Source organism: Scomber scombrus, chromosome 24 (assembly GCF_963691925.1).
Source record: "Scomber scombrus chromosome 24, fScoSco1.1, whole genome shotgun sequence".
Classification (NCBI taxonomy): domain Eukaryota; kingdom Metazoa; phylum Chordata; class Actinopteri; order Scombriformes; family Scombridae; genus Scomber; species Scomber scombrus.
The window spans coordinates 12,059,824-12,081,311 of NC_084993.1; the positions used below are offsets into that span (position 1 = coordinate 12,059,824).

The following is a 21,488-nucleotide window of genomic DNA, read 5'->3' on the forward strand; positions in this document are numbered from 1 at the left end:
TCACATGTTACTGAGCCTCTGTGTGGGTGTATGTGTGTGTGTATGTGTGTGTGTGCTAAATGGATACATGAAACATCCTTAATACTGCTGCTACATCAGCTACATCAATCAGTTTGACCTGCCGCGCTGCAACATATCGTAGCACAGCTGAACAAAGGCCTCTAAGAACCATGAGAAACCTAAACTGCAGTGTTGTGACAGGGTAATGAGGTGTAACTGAGGTATTGTACATCAACTTGCTGTACAAATATCTGCTGCTTTCATGGAGTTAAGGACTCTCAGGGTCCATTCGTCTCCAGTACACTACAGTCCAACCTTGTACCTGTCTCTTCTACAACTTAGATTACACGCTCCTCAGTCCTTCTATCTCTTTAACCCTTTTGTTTATATATGGAGGCATGAAAGAACAGAACTGCCCCATTCACTGTTAAAAGACAGATAAGGATATTGTATGTACAATGAAAATCATAAACACTTAAAAGCTGCAGTTTTATCCGCAGTTCAGATCTTTGAATGGGAGGAATGTACAGACACTGACGCTTTCGTTGGCACCTTGAGGACTGAGTGTGATTGTCTGTGGAGAGACTGTGGGGACTGTAAAGCTCCAGAAATCCCCCGTCCCTCTCCCCCTACCCCAACCTCTCCCAAAACCCTCCTTTCGTCCCTATATCCTCTGCGGTGCATCACTCAAAGCGCTCGTAGTTTCTGGTCTGTCGGATCCGTGGGACCATGTCCAGCAGCAGCCTACGGGGGAGGAAAAAGAAGAGAAGACTTAAATACTCTTAAGTTTGACAAAATATAGCTGGGCTTCCTATTCCAGCCCACAAGTTTTGGCTGTTGCTCGAGGCAGAAAAATCTCACTGCGTTGGCGGTAGTTGGAAAACATCAAAGTAAAATCATAAACTTCTCCTGAGAGCTCATTTAGTTCGACTCAAAAAAAACATCTCCACCCCTACCAGTCACTTACTTGACTCCATAGGAGAGGATGATCAGACCTATGAGGACACCTATTGTCCCATCCAGGTACCACACATTGGGTTCGTGCTTAAACACTTCAGCGCTGATGAGGATGGAGAACCCCATGACTCCCCCCACCAGAGAGTTGAATCCTGGTAAGAGGAAGAAAAAAAAAAAGACACCTCATGCAATCTTGTTTTTCACACCTGAGGTAGTCTGGCAGTCTAATCAGTCACAACAACTGAAAACACCTGTCTGAGTCAGCTGATGAGGGTTTTGTAGAGTCAGTGTTGGAATTCAGCCCATGTTGAGTTTAGACTTAGACCTCAGAAACCTGCTAAGAGTCCAGTGGACATGCGATATTGGCTGCTGTGATCTTTAAAGTGTCCAGTAATGTGAAAGATTCCTGACATGTCTAAGATAATGAAAGGTCAACTCATAAAAAACGAAATGCGACTGACCAGCGAACAAGTGACGAACTGCCACGTGACACCAGTATCTGTTACTTTATAGCACGAGTGTTTCAGACATGTGAGTGACGAAGGTGTGACGGCAAGTTCTTAGTAAAAAAAAAAATGTGTCACACTGACGGCGATTACTATCAAAAGGTAAGAAAAAAAAACTCTGTATTACACATTTTTTAAAAAGATGCTGTTTTGAAGATTATAGTCTTAATCTGTGCTGTGTTTGTGTGTGTGTGTGCTCCTACCATCAGTGATGAGGGCTCGGCTCGTGAGCACCCTGCCGAGCATAAACTTGACCACTGCCAGGATGATGCACAACAAGCCGCTGACGATGGACACGCTGAACAGGAAGTCATCCTGAGAGAGACGGACAGATGGACAGAGAGATGGTAAGAGACATGGTTTATATTATTGACGTGCTCTGTTTTTACACCTCACTGGTGTGCCTCAGGGTTTAATCCTGGGTCCTCTATCAATGTTCATCACTGGTTCAATCAACCAAGTTTGACACTTACTAGGCTGTATATACAAACTACTATTACTGACTATATTTTTCATCAAGATATACAGTCGTATCAGCTAATTAAGAAGCAGTTAAATAGGAGATACAACAAAAAAAATTACTTGAAAGAAATATTACAAAAAATGTCCTATTTGTCTCAACTGATCAATGACCACAGGCATTATCTGAGGTCATTAGAGACTTTCACAAGGCAACCTCTGTACTCTCCCACCCTCTAGAAGATTGTCCATCACTGTTAATGAGATGGCTCCATCCACACCGCAACCACAGCTCAATACTGCTTGCGGTGGCCTGATGGTTATTGTGTGATTGCAACATCTTTGTTTCAGGGGACTGCTGTTGCCCGTCAGTTTCCCTCTCTTTCTCCCCTCATTTTCTTTTGCCTCTCTTGTAAATACCCTAAGTACCACTCATTCAGAAATGCCTTATTTCAGTGCTACACTGCTTAATTGATTCATGCTGTGGTCCAGCCCTTCTGCTCACGGACGAGTCAAGCTTCTCAATTATATAATTTTCTCACTCAAATTATACTTAAATGTTTTCCTTTGCTCCCCATAGATTGTATTTAATTGCCTTTCTTGGGGATTCTTTCTATCATGACCAATATTGTGTTGGAAATGCTCTGCTCCTCTCTGATGAATCCTTTTGATTTTTAATCAAGATTTTTAAGATGACTTTCTTGTTGCACCTATTGTGAGTCCTTCTGGTGGAGAGCATCAGATGTAAATGTACAAAGAACGAATGGAGGAGGAGGGATGGATGAGAGAAAGGGAGCTGCGTAGCTCTCAGTGCCTCTGCGGCAGCATTAATATTGCACTATGGCCTTGGAGCCATGAAAAGCTACTTTGGCGAGTGTATAGACATCAAAGAGGAGATGGAGAGAGAACCTCAGCATGCTACATAGACCTGAGTCAGTGCTGTGACTCAGCTGTGAAAATAAAATAGCTAAATAGCACATTATCCTAAAAGCATCGAACAAATTCTCCAACAGCAAGGACACATTTTCTATTTCAGCAAATACAGGCATACACACACATAATTTGTTATGTTTTTTGCTTATGTGATTTTATGTAATAAATGAGTCTACTGGCCTTGTAGTTATCTGATTTAATTATACTTAAGTAATCATATTTAGTGTGTAAATATTGAAGTACCTTATTAGATCAGTAGGTGTGCCACAGGGCTCAATCCAAGCACCTGTTCTTTTCTTAATAATGTCATTAATATGAAATCTGCTATTTATTGTGGCCTTATCTTGTTTGCTAATGCTATGGCTTTGTTGCGGACTTAACTACATTTTTAATAAGACTGAACCTATTTTATTTGCCTTGAATAGTAAACCTGCTCAAAACAGATTTCTCAATTGGGTTACTTGATCAAAATGTATCTGGTAACTAAAATAATGATTTGTTACATTTTTAATTACAATAAAGTCCCTTAACTAAAGAACTTTAGGTGATGTAAATGGTAAAACACTGCAAGTATTTATCAGTAGGTCATGCCTATAAATGTCTAAATGGACAGGCATGAAATGTTAAGTTGCTGTCAAACTGCAGCAACTTAACATTTCATGCCAAAGCAAAAATTATTTGACAGTTTAGAGTATCATATCATATGTTATCTGCATATTACTATCCTTAAAATAAAATATTTTGATATTCTGCTATCTTTAATCTGGCACCAAAATATCCACAGTAGGCATAGTGTTGACTCCAAAGTATGGGCTTTGGGATCTTGTGATTGGTGGTCTTTTATACACTGGTGTATCATCTATGTTACAAGTGTGCTCATGTGGTATGGAACAACATTACTAATGTGGAGTGGAGAAGGAGGAGCAATCGTATTCAGACACGGTACAAATCAGTCGTAACTAATGTGAAAATGTCCTCAGTCTGCTATCATGGGAAATTCCCACAGTGACCTCGGCATCAAGATTCCAGCAGTTTGTTGTTTCATGCAGTCAGAAAGTGGGATGGCATTTATCCCACATGAGGCGCAGATGCACACATATACCAGAGAATAAGAGAGAGAGAGAGAGAGAGGGAGAGCTCATGACAAACACACCCTCCCCAGAATGTTAACAATGGCTGACATTTACATTTGACAGCTAGAGATCCTTGTGGTGAATATGAACATGGCACTGCTTTTTAAAGGGGGGGGGCAGTCAGGAGGCCATCTGAAATCACTTGGATGTGGAAAAACCAGACAGAAGAAAAATTTCACTGCATAATCTTCATTGATAAAATCTCTTGCATTCACATGGAAATCTGCTATTTAGAATGCTTAACTCCTCATAGGGGCAAACACCTGTTGCTTTTCAATGAGCAATCAGAGCTTTAACAATAAAAGGGTCAAAGGTGAGATTTACTGTGTTGGAGAACAATGGACGCCAACTGTGCGGAAAGAGGAGTGATAGTCAGGGGAGGAGGGCGAGCAAGACGAGGACCAAGACTATGACCTAGTGGATTAATTGCCCCTGATAAGATCATGGTCTGAAGACAAGGGAGGCAGGGCTGAAAATGTTGAGGTTCCAGGACAGCGAGGGGATAACATCACCAACCAATCAACCATACCACCCATCTCATCACTTTCTTGGACACACAGCTGAGTAGATGGATGGACCAGAGCAGCCTAGATAGGGTGTCATCTTGGACAGTGTAAGTTTCCATTGGGCTGCTCTGGTCTGCAACTGGTTCATCGACAACTCACATTTTTCTGTTCATCATCTGTCAACGTATTCTCCATTTCTCATTTATATATAAATGCAGACCCCATGAGTCCATACCCCTCCCACAAGCAATTGAGGAAGCATGTGGTGATACAGTTGCTGAAGCATATCGGGCCTGGATTCATCATGCCAGGCGATACGTCCCCACTGCTTGTCAGGGAGAACATTGCCTGTGATGTGGATGAGGGCTTGTGGCTAGACAGAAATGAAAGTCAGGATGCGGCCTCATTTTCTCTTTCTTTACAGTATATGTAGAAGGTTAATTGTCTTTTTTCTACGGTTTGTTCTGCATGAAGAACATTTCAAAAATCTGACTGTACTTGTTGAGATGTAGACAGCATTTGTGTGTTTTTTAGATTTGTGGTTGTGCTTTCAGAAATTGTGCATAAGCAATTGAGACTGTAATGGGTTTTTCACAAACCGCTGATGATATGTGTGTATGAAGAGAAAATTTGTTTTGCATGCCAACTGACAGTAATTGGGCTCAGAGGAGTCGTGGATCAAGAACAGTCAGGTGTCAAAAACCACACATCCTCCTCCACATGTTTCCTCCTCCACCCCCTGTCTTACTCCCCTCCCTCTCACTGTTGCATACCTTAGCAGCTGGTTACCTTATTAACATTTCATAGCAATGAGGAATAGATGGAGGTAAAAACAAACCTTATTTCCAACATCGGCATACTGAGGCGAGCCGCAAGGCATATTCAAAGCTATATATAACTCTAACTCTGATGCACCAGAAACCTGTCTGCCAGAACTCGAGTGTGACACAAGAGGAGCAGGTCGGCTCAGAAAAACACAGTCTGTCTGCCTCGCCGCTCCGACATTCTGCTTTTGTTTATGCTTCGGTTCTCGCTGTCTGTTAGCTCCATCTCTGCCTCGCTGAATAGACAGAAAACGTTGTTGCTCCAATAAATCAATGAAGGATTTGAAAACATTTCTGAGCCTGAGTGAGTTATATGTGAACTCTCAGAAAGTGCATCAAAGGATATGAAAAATATGACTAAAGTGCATCTAGCTACGTCGATGACTATAGGTTTTATTCTCCAAATCGTCATGTTTGTTTTTTTCAACGTTTAAACATCTTACTTTTAATTTACATTTTGTCTTTTATCTTTCTTTTCTTTATATACTGTGTATCTTTTCTTTCTGTACTTTCTTAGAGAGGTTGTCAATTAACACTCTTAATATCACAATGAAGCAGTAATATTTCAATTAATACAAAGGCAGTAAGTTAATACACACACACACACACACACATACACACAGTTAAATCAGCTAAATTGTGCAGTTATCTCAGTGTCGTCCTACCAACTCCTGAGGGAAATATCTTGCTGTTTAGCTGCTAAATGCTCCACTACGCTCACCAGCTAATCAATAACTAACAAACGCAACACTAAGAGAGCAGCTGAACGGCTCAACAATGAGCTGAAACCCATTATAAAGCATTATCAGATGATAAATTGTTATAAAAATATGAATTACAGCTGCTTTAAGTGACACAGATTTCTGGGAATGTGGGTAAAAAGCATGTTTTCAAGTGTATGTATGCTGACATTGACTATTTCCATGAGTACAGTTTTATATATTATATGCTGTAGTGTAATATAGTTCTTATAGTAGTTCAATGAAAGTCTTAAAACAGTCGTAAGCAAGTAGAAGACACAACTTGTAACTGTTTGATAGTAGATAAAGTGCATGTGAGGCGATATTATCTCTAAAGTCCATCAATATATCATAGAGCTAAAGTGGAAAGAGACTCTTTAGTCAAATGGCTCGGTAAAGCATAATGTTCTCACCATCATCATCATGTTCAGGTCCTTGACAGCGTTTCTACGGAGATGACTATTGCGCGGCAACCGGGTGATAAAGCTATTTGAGGAAGTGCGAAGGCTCCTGAGTTTTCACACCTGATATTTGTGACATTCTTCATCTAGCAGCAACAACATTGTTACACGTCCTTCACACACACATACACACACACTCACTCTCCAGGATATTGTCTACCAAGCTTTGTTTCTCTCACTGTACTTGAAGTTATTTTAGCTTCATTTGAGGGATAAAAATGGGATTTTCAACAGCGTCTGTGGATTCATTATCACCACACTACCACCTGCAGAGATTCACATTCACAGCATTGTTATTCTTTCACTTTCATTTCAAGTTCTGGTGAATGCAGACGCACCTTGACAACGCAGCAGAAGTTATTAAATCTGATCTGAACGATGGTTTCTTAGATCAACTTTCTGCTAAAGTTAGAACAGTTTGGATTATTTCATGAGACGTTTCTGTATTTCTTTTTTTTTCTTTCTATGCTCTCCTCATTGGTTTGAAGTGGGAGGGACTCAGTTAGAGAAAGGTGATGTCATGTACTTCTGAGCAATAATCGAGATTTGGCAACATTTCAATCAGACTCTGATGACAGTTATTTGTTGGCTGATTTTTTGAGTTTTAAACATACATAGATATGTTTTTATTATTATATTTTTCTTTCAAATTTAAAATTGTGGAGAAATACTTTAGAATCAAAACCGAGTTATCAGGGACTTTAAAATCTAATTATTTAAAAAAAAAAAAAAAAAGATATTAAAAAGACAAATCTGACTGACTACACAGAAGTCGATATCAGATCTCTCTAACAACATTTTTTTATTGTATTAAAAACCTGAAAATAAGGAATAAAGCACTTAATAAACCTCACTGCTGGATAAAGGCATTTTACAATATTGCAAAAAGCTAACAAATATAGATTAGTGCTACAACCATAGCTTAAAATTATGTGAAACTTGCAGCAGACTGGATTAAACTTCAGTTATTGCTGATGTGCTGAATATGTGAGACCCCATGAATATGAAAGACTTTGTTGCTGTCATTTATAAATACAGAAATACAGATTTTAAAAACAGAAAAAATTGACAAACTGATCCCCTCCTGTAATTCCCCACCCCTGCAGCAGCCTCCACCTCAAATTCAATCAAAAACCAAATCATCTGGCCTCCATTTGCACATTTCTTCAGCCTGAAGACAAAGCAGCCGAACTGAAACCTTCCATCTGTTCAGCAACATCTCTGAGCTATGTGCTAAAAACTGGCAGCCCCTCCTGTTTTTATTGCTTGGCCTCAGTCAGTACTGAGCTGCCAACCCCTCCAATGACCAGCGCCATGTGACGACCGAAACTAAAAAAAAAAAAAAAAAAGCACCGCCTTATCAGATTAGTCAAATTAAAAATGGCAAGCCGGAGATAGAACCAGTCATACTGAGAAGCTGCAGCTTCATCAGATCACGTAAATAACTCCAAAAGCTCCCTGCTGGTTTGTCTTGGATGCTAAGAAGTACACTCAGATACTGTCGAGATATTATTAGATACGGGCGAGAAGTCAAAATGGCTTTTTTTGGATACTGAGTGAAATCCTGGTCTCTGGCTGGCTGGTGGAAAATGGTATTACAGATGAATCCTGGCTAGACAAAGTGACCACGCTTTAAAAATAGCAGCAAATTCCACCTAAAAATCTGATTATGAACCTAAACTTTTGGCTTAAATTCTGCTGTCTGAGTTCAGTGAGAGGGCCGTTGTTGATACTGTTTGACTATTCAGCTGACAGTAATACACTCCTAGCACCCTGCAGCATGTGAGTGTGTTATGTTAAGTGTTAAATGGATAACATAATCTGTCCCATATGGTGGATGCTTTAATCCAAAGCTCCCATCCATTTCCATGTTAAATCAAATTCTGACCCCGGCGCCACAGTCAGAGGCAATTCCTGCACATTTATTGTAAAAAGGCAAAAAAACACGGTGGCGGTTAATTCTTACCACTTCAGGTAGCAGCTTGGTGGCCAGGTCGTGGATGGCCTTACCCAGAATGCACAGGGAAGACAGGATGAAAATAACACCCAGGATAACACAAGCTCTGTGGAGGAAAAGACAGAAACAAATATAAGTCACAATGTCCAGTGTGAGCCAATAAAGACTGCTGATACTCATTAGCTGAAGCTGCCGTCTACTGTAGTTAAATAAATTAACGGCAGAATGGTAGCAAAACTCTGCCCTCTTTTTTTTACCATTAAAAACAATCTCCTTAAGAGCAGGTTTATCCCATCATATCACTGCTTTAATCCACATATGCTAGGTGGATCACATAATCAGTATAGATCCACAAGCAGTTTGCATACAAATGAGACTCCAGTATAAGACATTTAGACATTGAATAGATCCTATAACAACAGTCTGAAACCCCAGATAAATAACGAAAATGGTGAAAGTGACACACAGCTGTTATCTCTGTTATCTACAGCTGTTAGAATTACTGAGGTGATGGGTGCAACTTCCCCCTTTAGCAACTACACCCATCTAAGGCATTATATATACAATTCATGACTTTCACATCTTGTTTTTCAACTGCTCACTTCAGTTTTTAGAAATGGCATCTCATCACATTGTGGTCTAAATGTTGTTCGAAGCCTTCTCCACACTGATAGGTACATAATGCTGCTGGCGAACACTAAACCTCTTTTATTTCTATTATTTTGCATAAATTATATATGCAATATTATTTCTTATACATAATTCACTTGTTGAGTTGGGGGACACTAGTGGGTTGCATTATGGGAAATGTAGTCTGTTGGAGTTGGCCCATGTTGGCCCCAGCGTATGTAATCATAGAACATAAAGAAAACCTAAATTTACAGAAATGTTAGCTCCCTGCACTCTAAATATCTCCCTGCATCTGATTAACAGCAAATGTACATAACACAATACAATTTCCTGTGGCCCTAAAATGATCCTGAATGACAATAGTGTGACACTGATGTAACAGATTGGATTTGTTTGGAAGCAGCAGATGTCCTTTTAACACTTTTACCCCATTGACAAAGTCTATAGGGAGACAAAAAACAACTGGAGCATATGCCCCAGTCATGCATGGCTACCAGTGTGTGTTCAATTCTGAAGTCTGCTCTCGAGCCACATTCGGTGTCCTGGGTTTTGACCGGATGAGGTAACCAAGGCAACACCCAGCATCGCTCCGAGAAGTCCACAGCAGGACACACACACACACACACACACACACACACACTCTCTAGGAGCTCTCAATGCCCACTAACAGGCCCCCTGTTGTTTGCTGCACACTGTGGATGTAAGGATAACACGGTATCTCATCACTGCTGTTGGCTCCACAACAAAAACAACACCAAAACACCCACAAATCCGCCTACGGTTTTCAGCAAAACTCACACCCTCTGTTTTAATACATCAATACATCATAACTGTTGCATATCAATAGCAGCGCCTCACTCTAACCTTTATCACAGAGAAGGGAATGAGGGTCCATGATCCTTTTCGGAACACAACTCACTAATTCATCTTGTTTTGACATTGTGAGCTTGTTACCGTGGCAACCGGTCTGTACCTGGGCACCACTATGCAGCCACATAATCCTCTATCAAACACTGACAGATAAATACAAAAAAAGGAAGAAGAATATTGATTGCCTGGTTGTGCACCACAAGTTTTCTCATTCAGCTGCTTAACAAACAAGCAGGGGGGGGGGGGGGGGGGGGGGGGGGGGGGCTTCTTGGTGTGTTTCAGTACATGCTTGCATATATCAGTGTGTTACGGTTGTGTGGGTCTGCGTGAGTGAAGCCTGGCCTCTCGGTGAAGCCAATTACTGCCTGAGCAGCCTCTTGAACTTTATCCAAATTCTCCAATTAGCCCGCTGGAGTGAATGAAGTCTGCTGTCAGGATGTGACTTTATACGGACGTTTTAATGTAAAGGTTTAACACTCAGATGTGTCGTGTATCTATCCAAAGCAGAGTGAATTGAATGGATCCTGTAGTTAAAGGCACCGCTGCTCTTACAAAGGAAGAAAGTTTAGAAAAAGATGTCTTTGAGGTCTTTAAACCAGGTGTTTGCTGAAAAATGACTCTTTAAATCTTTGGTCATAAAATATAAGTTTTATCAAATAATTTCCATATCTATACTTATACATATACATTATACATATTGACTAATCTACATTTTAGGGGATTAGCATGATACTTGTGAAAAAATTAGAGCTGTTACTAGCTGTAAGGTACTAAAATTGATATTGTTTGTAATTGTTGCTATATTAACCTGCGGGAAATAAATAATTGGACAAAATAATTCATTTTTTCAGTTTTTTTGCCACCACAAGAGCATATTTTGTTTTGTTTGTAGTGAATAAAGGAAAGCTGATGACTCGTAACTGAATTGACCAACTTTACCCATACAAATGTGCTAACGTTTTTTTTGTCAAGAGTTAGCTGAGTGTTAGCCATGAAGCTACAACCAGTGACCAGCAGTAACCAGCTACAACCCCGGTTGCGCTAGCCTGCTAGCTTAGCTCAGCGTAGCATAAAAGGTAAACAGCTAGCCTGGCTCTGTATAAAGTCAAAAAATACACCAACCAGCACCTAATAAAACTCACTCATTTGCCATGTTAGCATCTTGTTTGTATGCATAAACACACAAAAAGAAACATATAAAATAGCGAGCTTTAGAGCTGCAGGTATAAGTGTCTTTTTAAACTTTGGATAGATGTGAGATATTTGAATGAACTGTTAAATTAATGTCTTTTTCTCCATCTCCGGAGGACATGATCTCATCCGTTGTCTCTACAGCAATTAGCAGTCGCTCCTCTGAGACCATGACACGTCTCCTCTCTTAAGTGTGTGTATTTGTGTGTTCGGGTTGGGACTGTATGAGCATACCAGATGCTCCGACAGTAAGGAGAGAGATGGCAACGTTTTTCTTTCATCTGAGTCAGTCGGTAGCAGATGCTTCTGTTTTGGTTTGAGTTTCTTTATTTCAAAGATCAAGTTTCTTTAGCTGTGAAGCATCTAAACAGAGCTAAAGTGACAGACAGCTCCTTCTTTTCTGTCTTTTGGTTACCTGCTTGCTGCCAGCACTCTGACCATTCAACAGGCTCTGAAAGGTCCACCTGACCCCCTCTCTCACATACACACACACACACACACACACATCATTCTCAGCCAGGTAGAGATAAGATGTAAGGCACTCGTCTGTGATCGGTCCCAGGGGGCCGAGGCTGACAGAGCTGAAGAGACCGGCTGTTTGAAACGCTCCTTTACAGGACAAAGCACACCACACACACTCACACACACACACACACACACACACACACACACATTACACACTGTGGACACATTTGATCACTTTTCTGAATTAAACCATCTGGGCAAGATTAAATGAAGGTTCAAACAACTGCTGGTTTCAGAAGACCTAAATCATATCCAACAGTATATGATTTTAAGACCCCAAAAAAAAAAGTTAAAATACAAAACAACATGCCTGAACATTGATTTAAAAAATACCAAAAGATATAAATGGAGCACCGAATTCTCATGTATATAATATATATATGCATGTTAGTGGAAGACCTCCACCTGTCTGGTACTCACATGTATTCACGGTGTGCCGAATGGACAGCTGCAGCATTGCTGTACCGCCACAGTACAATGGCGGAAGATAATACGTCCAGCAGGGCATCAAACTGCAGAGTGAAAACAAAAAGACAATTTACACTCGTGTCACCACTGTAGACATTGTTAACCACTGGAGATTTATTAAAGATTTACAGTCGACTTACAGCAAATCCAAAAGCTGAAGCGCTGTGTCGCATGATGGAAACAGCTGCAAGAAAACACAGAGAGTGAGAGAATGAAATATGACTTTATATCTAACACTAATCCTGTTCACAACATATCATCATTAAAAAGTTGCTGCTTGAGGCAACCAATAATTGTCTGTTTCAAAAAAAAAAAAAAAAAGAAGCTACATCCATTCATTTCAAATCACCTGTTGATATATAGTAGTGATGCGTTTCTGTTCGGTTTTGTAATTTGAGTTTGAATCCTCCAGGGCTTCTCTCTGTTTTTGTTACACACACGTTATGCTTTTATTGGAAAGCTGCCTTCTTATATTACTTCCCTGCAAGTTTAGTCCTCCGGCACACATTACACTAGGACTAATGACTGGCTCACGCTCCATGTCCCTCGTGTTCATGCAGAACCTTGAAGAAAAGCTTTTGGCTTCTCTGCATCATCCACCTGGAACACACTACAAATCACTACCTTTTAACTTCTCTGATTAGGGTGTCACTTTATTTGTTATATGTTTGTTTTATTTGATTGTTCTTCTTTCTTGCTCGACATCAATGTCACCCTCAATGATTTTTGAGTTTGAGTAATGGAAACATGGAAATCCTAAATAAAATAACACACTTAGTTTCCTTTCAATCTTTCAATGACATGCTGCAGTCTAAGATGAATGTTTTTCTGCAGGAACACAGCATGAGAATCTCCTGTCACTATCTGAGCACATGAACAAGTAAAGGGTGACTGCTGCCAGACAGGAAGCGTTGATTAGGAGAATCCTTCCTTTAAGCTCCACAGGGGCATCATATTGTACTGCAGCTCAGGAGCCCTCCTCTGTTTAAACTCAGTGATGGATGATTATGGTGTATGTCCAGAGGTGCCTTGTGACTTGGAATTGCTTTTCTTGTTTTTTATTAGTTCCTGCAGCAAACCTTCCAGACAGGACACAATGCATTGTGGTCATTTAGTCTTCAGCTAATTGTGTGGCTGCTTTGGTCCAATTATAATCAGCTCTTAAAAACTAATCGCTGTGTGCACACACCTGCAGTGGGAGGGGATGAGCAGAGAAGGAAGAGGAGACAAAGGAAAGAGAGAGATGCAGATAGATAAAGGGGAGGAATCCTCTCCTCTCCTCCCTGGTTTATTTTTAGCGAGACCCACTGGGGGCCAGTAGCTCGCCTCAGCCCTGCATGCAGAAACACAGCACCGTGTGCTATCTCTTTCTCTCTGCTCCCCCCTTTGCTCTTTTATTTTGCTTCTGCTGCATGAATGTTAAGAACATGATTCCTTCCTCCGTCTTCATCCTCTTGTTTCCCCCACCCCCCACCCCCACCACCTCAACCATCGCCCCGACCCAAATGAAAACAGAAACAAATACTGCTCTTTTATGCTTTTGCAAATACATAAGCCCACATGGACAATCTCTTGAATACAAACAAGTCGGAGTGATTTTTAATGATGTCGGAGCTGCAGAGTTGCAGCACAGAAGCAGTGTCAACAACAGATTGTGAAAATGATCCATAAAGCAACTTTTGGTTGGTAAATTTAGCAAAACGTCAGCACCTATCAGGCTGTTTCTCCTCTTTGTTCTCGCCTCGACACATTAAGCAGCTTCGTGCTGTTTGATTTAGGCCACCACAAACTTGTTTTGTTTGAATTTGAATCTGTGATGTGTCGTATTAATGAGAAAGATGCTTAAAATTAGAAGATAAGCAACTAAAATGTTCACTATTCCTGTGAAAATGTAGTTAGAGAATATTGAGCTTATGAAATGAAAACAGATCACAGTGTGCTCAGCTGTGTCAGGCTCCTCTATAGACATTCAAGGTGGAGGTTTTCTTCCTGTCAAATAAGAAAAAACAGTCAAACCGTCTGTACTTCCACTTTAAGGTACAGCAAACACAAGTTGACAGCCTTTAAAATGAAAGTAAATAGTGTAAGTGGGAGGGGCTGTGTAGACCAATATCTGTCATCAGCTGACATGAACAAAAGCCTTTCTTGTCTTACATGTGAAGGACTGACGGTAACATGTATGGAAGGCTTGTAACTTTACTGCACACAAAGGGAATTGCATGTAAAAGTTGTTTTTTTGTTCAACAGTTTCATTCAGCCTCTGTTTTACTCAATTCTTTATTCCATCCTCAATTTTGCTGTTTTAAACCCATTTTTAGATTTGGGATGGAAACCCTGCAGATGTATCTATAACGTCATGAGCTGGGGTTCCAAATCCAGAAATGCCTATCTGCTGCTCCTCCTTCCACATCCTCTCTTTTTTTTCTTTCTTTCTTTCCTTCCTCTCCTCCTAGCTCCTTCATTAGGGGCGCAGAGAAGAAATCGTGTGTAAATGAATCTGCTGCGGCTCCGCGGTCGTCAGAGCTGAGCTGGGCTAATTGGCTCCCGAGAAAGCTGGGTGGGTGTCTGCTGGGACGTAGCTCCAGCATCGCATCAGGCTACCACACACACACATACACACTGTTGAGAAGTCTTGTCTTCACCCCCCCACCACCACCACCACCCTTCTCTTCCTCCCTTCTTCCCTCCTTGTCACATCTGACAAGAGTAGCAGGAGATAAAACACCATCTGAGCTCTGCTGGTTTATTGGCTATTGCCGGAGATGCATTATTCATATCAGTGAAACACTTTGCTGTCAGTTGCTTTTGCAGTTGGTGAACTGATGGCGTTTGTGTCACTGTGCTGTTGTAATAGTAATTCATCCATTCAACCCACTTCTAATCTACTCCGTCTCATTTGGCTGTTATTGAGGGACTGAAGGTGAAAATCTTGGTTGCCTAAAGCCAAAACAATGTGCCTCAGTTTTACCAAAAGAGGGAAGTTCTGACTAAAATCATCTGCTGTGCTAGCTATCCAAAATAAAAAATAACTGCATTGCACATGCTATATCAGAAACACTGTTGAAGACTTTTGCTTTAGACTTCTTTCAATTTATTTCATCAATAGGAAGAAATATGCTTTTTGGCTGAGATTTAGATGAAAAAGTTGATATCACTCTCATGTCTGTACACTAAATATCAAAAGAGAGCCAGCAGGCCATTAGCTTAGCTTAGCTTAGCATAAAGACTGAAAACAATGGGAAACAGCTAGCCCTAGTTCAAAGCTTTTAAAAACGCCTAAATGCCTATTAGCAGCACTTCCATACTTTGAATATATGAATTTCCCAAAATGTTGAACTCTTCCTTGAACTAAAGTAAAGCTAGCTGAGTTGGCAACCTCATTTAATGTAAACTGTTGCCAGTTAGCTTCTCCTCTAGTTTCTCCCTGTAGCTGGTCAGAGGTCATGTCACTCTACTGTGTGAATATTAACAGGCCAACTAGTTTGTTTTTACGATAAACTTAAAGCTTTATTCAACTTAAAGCACCTGCCCATCCATGACAAAATTCACATACACTCAAACATATAGGACACATAGGAGCTGGTGTTTATCATGTTTGAGTAACGCAAATGTTTGACAGGGTATGTTAACCAGCGGCTATCACTAGGTCATCATGTAGAGCTGACAGGGAACAGCAGCAGGTGGTGACTAGACGTATACCCCTGCATGCCTCTGACAAGCTCTACATCCACCATAGTGGGTCACGGTGTAAAAACACTGCCAGACGTCAGGGTTTGAGTTCCACTGAGGTAATTTATAGAGAGGCAAAGTCTCCCCCCTACTGCTGGGCCACCATGGGACCTTATTCATTAACACAATGCCTGTGTATTTTTTTACTAGGATATAATCACACAAGCAAGTCTCTAGCTGTTTACTACCATACATATTTTGTCCAAAATAAGGTTCCATGGGAGACAGCAGGAAGGGGAAGGGGACTTCGCCTCTCTATAGTGGAAAATGTCCACATTGACAACACTACAAAACTTAAAGTCTACTTTTAAAGGAATAGTTTGAAGTATTTTGGGAAATGCCCTTTGCTTTCCTGTAGAAAGTTAGAAGAGAAGATTGATGACACAACTCATATCTTTACACTTTATATGAAGCTAGCTAGAGCCTGACAGGGTTAGCTTAGCTTAGCATAAAGACTGAAACCAGGTGGAAACTGCTTGCCTGGCTCACTCTAAAGTTAAAAAATCTGCATAGCAACACCTCTACAGCTAATTAACTAATTAACATGTGATAACTTGTTGATGTAATGTATACAGTGTATGAAAATGACAAGTTTTATAAGTAGTTAGGTGCTGTAATGATTTGTTAGCATATCACTGCTCCCCTACATGGGTTGTAAAAAAAGATTTGCCTTGAAATGAAGCAGTTCCAGCATGTAAGTCCCCATAAAACTACAATTTGACATTTTTACATCCTGAATTATTGAGCTTTTGGGTGTTATTTTTTAACTTTGGTCAGAGGCTTGTTTTTTCCCCTGCCTCCAATCTTGATGCTAACCTAAGCTAATTGATCAGCTGGTTGCTCTAGCTTTGACAGTGGCATCTTCTCACTAACTCATAGCAGGAAAGAAAATGTCAAACTACTGTAACTTTCACATGTTTTATAAATCAGCCTCCTTTGTGAGAAAGAGTCATTATCTGCTTGTTCTCTGTACAGCTTGTCAGTTAAATAAGCCACGACTTGCTCAGCTGAATGGTGCTATAAATACTTTATCCACATACTAAATACTAAACTAAATATAAACTACAAATGTGATACAGTAATGATGGATGTTTTTTTCTGTTCACTTTCTCTCTGCATCCTTCTTTGTTTGGTGTGGCTTACTTCATAATGTTCCTTTATGCACATAGCTCCTACTGAAAACAGACCAATGCATGATGTTAACAAACATAAGATGTTAGATGTAGGATTAACACAAAGTCTATGTCTATTTAAATGTTCTTAGTTGCAACAGGATTTTCCATTAAGGAAGGACTTTACATTCAGCACACAGTGGCTTGTTTCCAAAGGACAGCTGAAAAGGTTTAACAAGTGTCTCACTTCTGACGTTGATTAATGATCACACAACTGGTGCAGTGAATCGTCTCCTACTAAATGTTCATTATTTTCACAGTGTGAATCAAAGAGGAAGTTGCGGGTAGAAGGAAGAGAAAGGAGGCTCTGCAGGGCAATGATAAGATCATACTGAACATAACTTCAGCTGTTGTTAAGGGGCCTGAACTTATCTCAGCCTTCAAGAATGAGGTACAGCATTGTTACATTTGACTGCAGTGATATAAGATGGATGTTTGGTGCATATTTTAAGCACTGATTGATCATTTTCATCTCAATAATGTAAAAAAATCACTGATTAAACAGTAGAAAACAGTAGTTGTAGCTTATAGCACACATACATTAATGCATTCAGAGGCAAATAAAATCATGGTTGTGCTAAATATGATATTAAATGTTGCAACATTGAAATCATTTGAGTTTTTTCAAAGCTTGGAAAGTCAGTACAGATATGTTCTTATACTGAAATGCAAAAAAAAAAAAAATGTTATGGTAATTGAAGGTATGGTTGAAAAATCCAGTTAATCTGACCAAATATAAGTGGATATAAACAAGCATTTGTAATAGAGGAATGCAGAACTAGATTCTCTTCTTTACAGTGACTAAACCTGTTTCAGAGCGTATTAGCGCAACTAATCTAACACTCACACGACAAAGCATGAAGCTGTGAGACAGGGCCTGTCCCACTGCTCTGCCACTCTGCTGTTTCCTCAACAGAACAGGAAGTCGGCAAAATGAAAACAACATGTACTAAACTCAGGAAGAACCTCGGATTTCCAAAACAAAATATCCTTCATCCTCTTTACTCTTAACGAACCTGCGGGGTCGCCACTCTCGATCCTGACCCCAACCCACAGCAACACATCGAATTCCAATTCCTAATTTCTCCCTCAATCTCCACTCCAATTAATTATTGAACCGCGGCGTTTTCCTCTTCTCTCCTGTTTCTCTCAAGAGAGCATCCAATCGACATTAAACAATTATGCATGTGTAATGACACTGGCCCGGTGAGACTGTTTACTGGAATCACTGCTGCTACATCAGCCTCATTCATATCTCCCTCTGCTCATCTGTGCAGCTGACATCCGAGTGGTGCCATGTTTAATTTATGAGTAGAGGCAAGCAAAAAAAATGTGACAAGCGAGGGGGGTCCTACTGCGGGACTGGAGAGATGTGATAAAAATGTGCAATGAAAACTCCATTAAAAAGATGTGAAATGAAGAGAAATGGCTAATGTGCAGATGTGGAAGGCCTTGCAGCAGGTGTATCTGTCATTTACTCTCAAAAACAAAGTTATAAAGGAGAATCACTATGCTGCTATCATGCTACAGGAAACTCTCATATCTCTGCTCATCTGCAAACCAATGTTGGGGTGATCAGCTATATGCTGTGGCAAAGCTTGTCCTCTTTACTTCTGCATCTGTCAACCACTAATCTGAATTTACTGCAGAAGAGGAAGAAACATGAGTCGATCATTGCCGTGGGCGACGGTCACAAATCCCTGCTAGACTGCAAGACTAACAATCAAATTGTCATCTCTAGCACCACTTCTCACTTTAAATGACTCCACAACTCAAACCGAAAACCTGCATTTGATCTACAAAGTGACTCGCTTAAGTTCAAAATAGACTAAAAGAAATAAACCTTTGACATGATAAGAGACTAGAAAAAGAAATGATGTAGAATCAGTCAGTAATTCCCTCTCTCTTCTCAGCCTTGAGACCCAGAATGAGTCACGCAGGGGTCTCATTCTTTACATGCGGAGGTTCGATGAAGAGAAAAACAGGAACGCTTATGACGAACACGGGGTGCGACGACTTGTTCTGCATCTAAAAAATATAAAAATTCAGTAGCAGCAGCGAGAGTCGAGGTCAAGTCGACAGTCTTGGCAGCAAAAATGTTCCTTGCTGCTTTCCAAGTTGAGAAAAAAATGTTCTCAATAGAAGTTGGAAATGTTGGAAGTGCTGAAGGTTAGGAATTAATTAAACAAGTTAACCACATCTTGGCATGAAGTCTGTGCCTTCAAACTTACAACTATAGTTTAATTCGGCTGTTGGGTGTCGCATTGATCAGCTGGGTGTCACGCTAATTAACAAACATGTCCTTCAACCCAAGGACCAAACAGCAGCACTCCTTTAGATAAAGTTTGTATAGATAGCATCGTTTCTTGCACGCACACAATGTAAAAAAGCATCACTTTAAAGGCAGCGGCTGAACGGGTGTAACTCACTGAACGCGGCGATGGCCAGAATGATGGTGATCACTATGGATACCCAGGACACCCACAGAGCCTTCTTACGGTAACTCTGTGCTTCATGCGGCTTCAGACGCATGCTGCTCTCCAGAAGACCTGCAGACAGAAACACAGGGAACAGTGACCCATCACACCCAAATATAACCCAGAGAGGACAGAATGAGGAAATAAGATTTTTATCAAGGACGCTGTTTATCTTCGATTCACTATCAGCATTTTAACTAGATGCTGCAGTCAGCTAAGCTCTGTAAACTAGCTGATGTAATGCCTTAGAGTTGGCTAGACTACAAAGTACTCAATATACAAAATATAACACAAGCCAAAAGTTTGGACACACTTACTTATTCAAGTGAATGGGAAGATGTGTCCAAACTTTTGATTGGCACTGTATAAATATTAAAATTATAAATCATTACAGTCTTTGAAATTACATTCAAAATCAAATGGAATTAACAAGACAGTCAAAGTGAATGAATAAAGTTAGGTAATGTTAACCAGACAATCATCAGATTTATTATGCTTATAGATTAGGACATATGAGTTCAGATACAGTCTACACTAGTAAGCTGTTACTTACTGGTACTAAGCAGTTATAACTACTAATAATAAGTACTTAACATTACTGTGAACCATTTTTCAAAACATGCTGCAGTGTTTCAGAATTGAATCGAGGTTTCACTTTTTCTCTTTAGTATGACAATAAACTTGTAGAAACTTGAAAATTAAATCTGGAATTATGCTTTTAAATGAACATCACATCGGATTTGAATTTGGCAACACTTACAAGTTTTTCTGAAGTAATAATGACAGAATGGTCGGAAATATGCAGGACATAGATTGTCTTATGTTAGCTCCTCAATAATCAGGGTTTGGTAGAGTCTTTAAAATGCATTCAATTCCTTTTAGAATGACCAGTCAAGTCATAAAAACTGTTGAGTCTATTTTAAGATACCCAATCCCAAAAGAAGCCCACTTTAATTAATACAAATCTGTATTCACAACATGTACTTTTATGTGTGTGGCAGAATTGAAGTGATCACATAAGACTCACATTAAGTATTCCATTTCTGCCTGTAAATAATTCATCATATGAGCATACTATTAATGTGCCAGTCATAGCTTATGTAATAGCTTCTCTCTTTTGCATGTAGTTTGGGATACTTTGTGGCAAATTACAGAGACATATTTTCTCCGTAGCTGATTGAATCTCATATATAATCAGATTTCCACTGCATGATCAACCCTGGTTTTACGCACCGTGATGTGCGCCCTGGCCCCGGCTCATCCGGTGAATGTGTTACTAAACTTTAAACATATCTCACCTCCGTCCTCTATGCTGTCTGTGATCTTCATCTCCTGGTCCATCTTGAGCCCCTCTCCCTGACTTTCAGTGCCTGGCTGCTGCTGCTGTTGCTGTAGCTGTTGCTGCTGTTGCTGAGGTGAATCCGCCTGTTCACACTGTCCGTTCACCGCCGCCACTAGAGTCGGATCCGGGACGGCGGTGGGGTCCGCCGGTGTGGAGTCCGTCATCTTCTCGGCGGTTCGCGGTTCCAATGAGGCACTCCAAAAATGTCACACCTGGTCGAGAAGTGCACACTTTGAAACGGAGAGAGGGAGAGCCGGAGACAGAGAGGAGGGGAGGGAGGGAGGGAGGGGGGGGGGGGGACACTCCGCAGGGCTGCAGGTCCAGCTGCGCCAAATGACGCTCTGTGAGGGAAATTATGCCGGAAATTAAGAGATGAGGACTTCAAAACAAACGCCCATTTATCACCTGAAAAAAAAGAAGTGAAACCCACGTGACCCTGGTGTTTATAATAGCTGGTCTGTTGACATTATAGCTTATAGTCAAAAACAACATTTACTTGGTGTATGTACACATTTTAGCTACTGTTACACTTTTTTATTATCCAAAATGCTATAATACACGCAAAGTTGTGTTATCACATTTGAGCTTAAACTATTATTTAGCTGAAT

At 40.4% G+C, this 21,488-nt stretch overlaps 1 protein-coding gene across 1 annotated transcript; it reads right to left on the reverse strand.

Moving 5' to 3' along the window:
• Positions 1-683: 683 nt before the first annotated feature.
• On the reverse strand, positions 684-21,059 carry LOC133976525 (transmembrane protein 163a). The gene is made up of 8 exons (XM_062414744.1): positions 20,837-21,059; positions 19,491-19,610; positions 12,301-12,344; positions 12,113-12,204; positions 8,486-8,582; positions 1,667-1,778; positions 968-1,109; positions 684-744 (listed from the first exon to the last, which is right to left on the reverse strand). Exons 1-8 carry the CDS (start codon positions 21,042-21,044, stop codon positions 684-686), a joined length of 876 nt encoding a protein of 291 aa, XP_062270728.1. The 5' UTR covers positions 21,045-21,059.
• Positions 21,060-21,488: the final 429 nt, after the last annotated feature.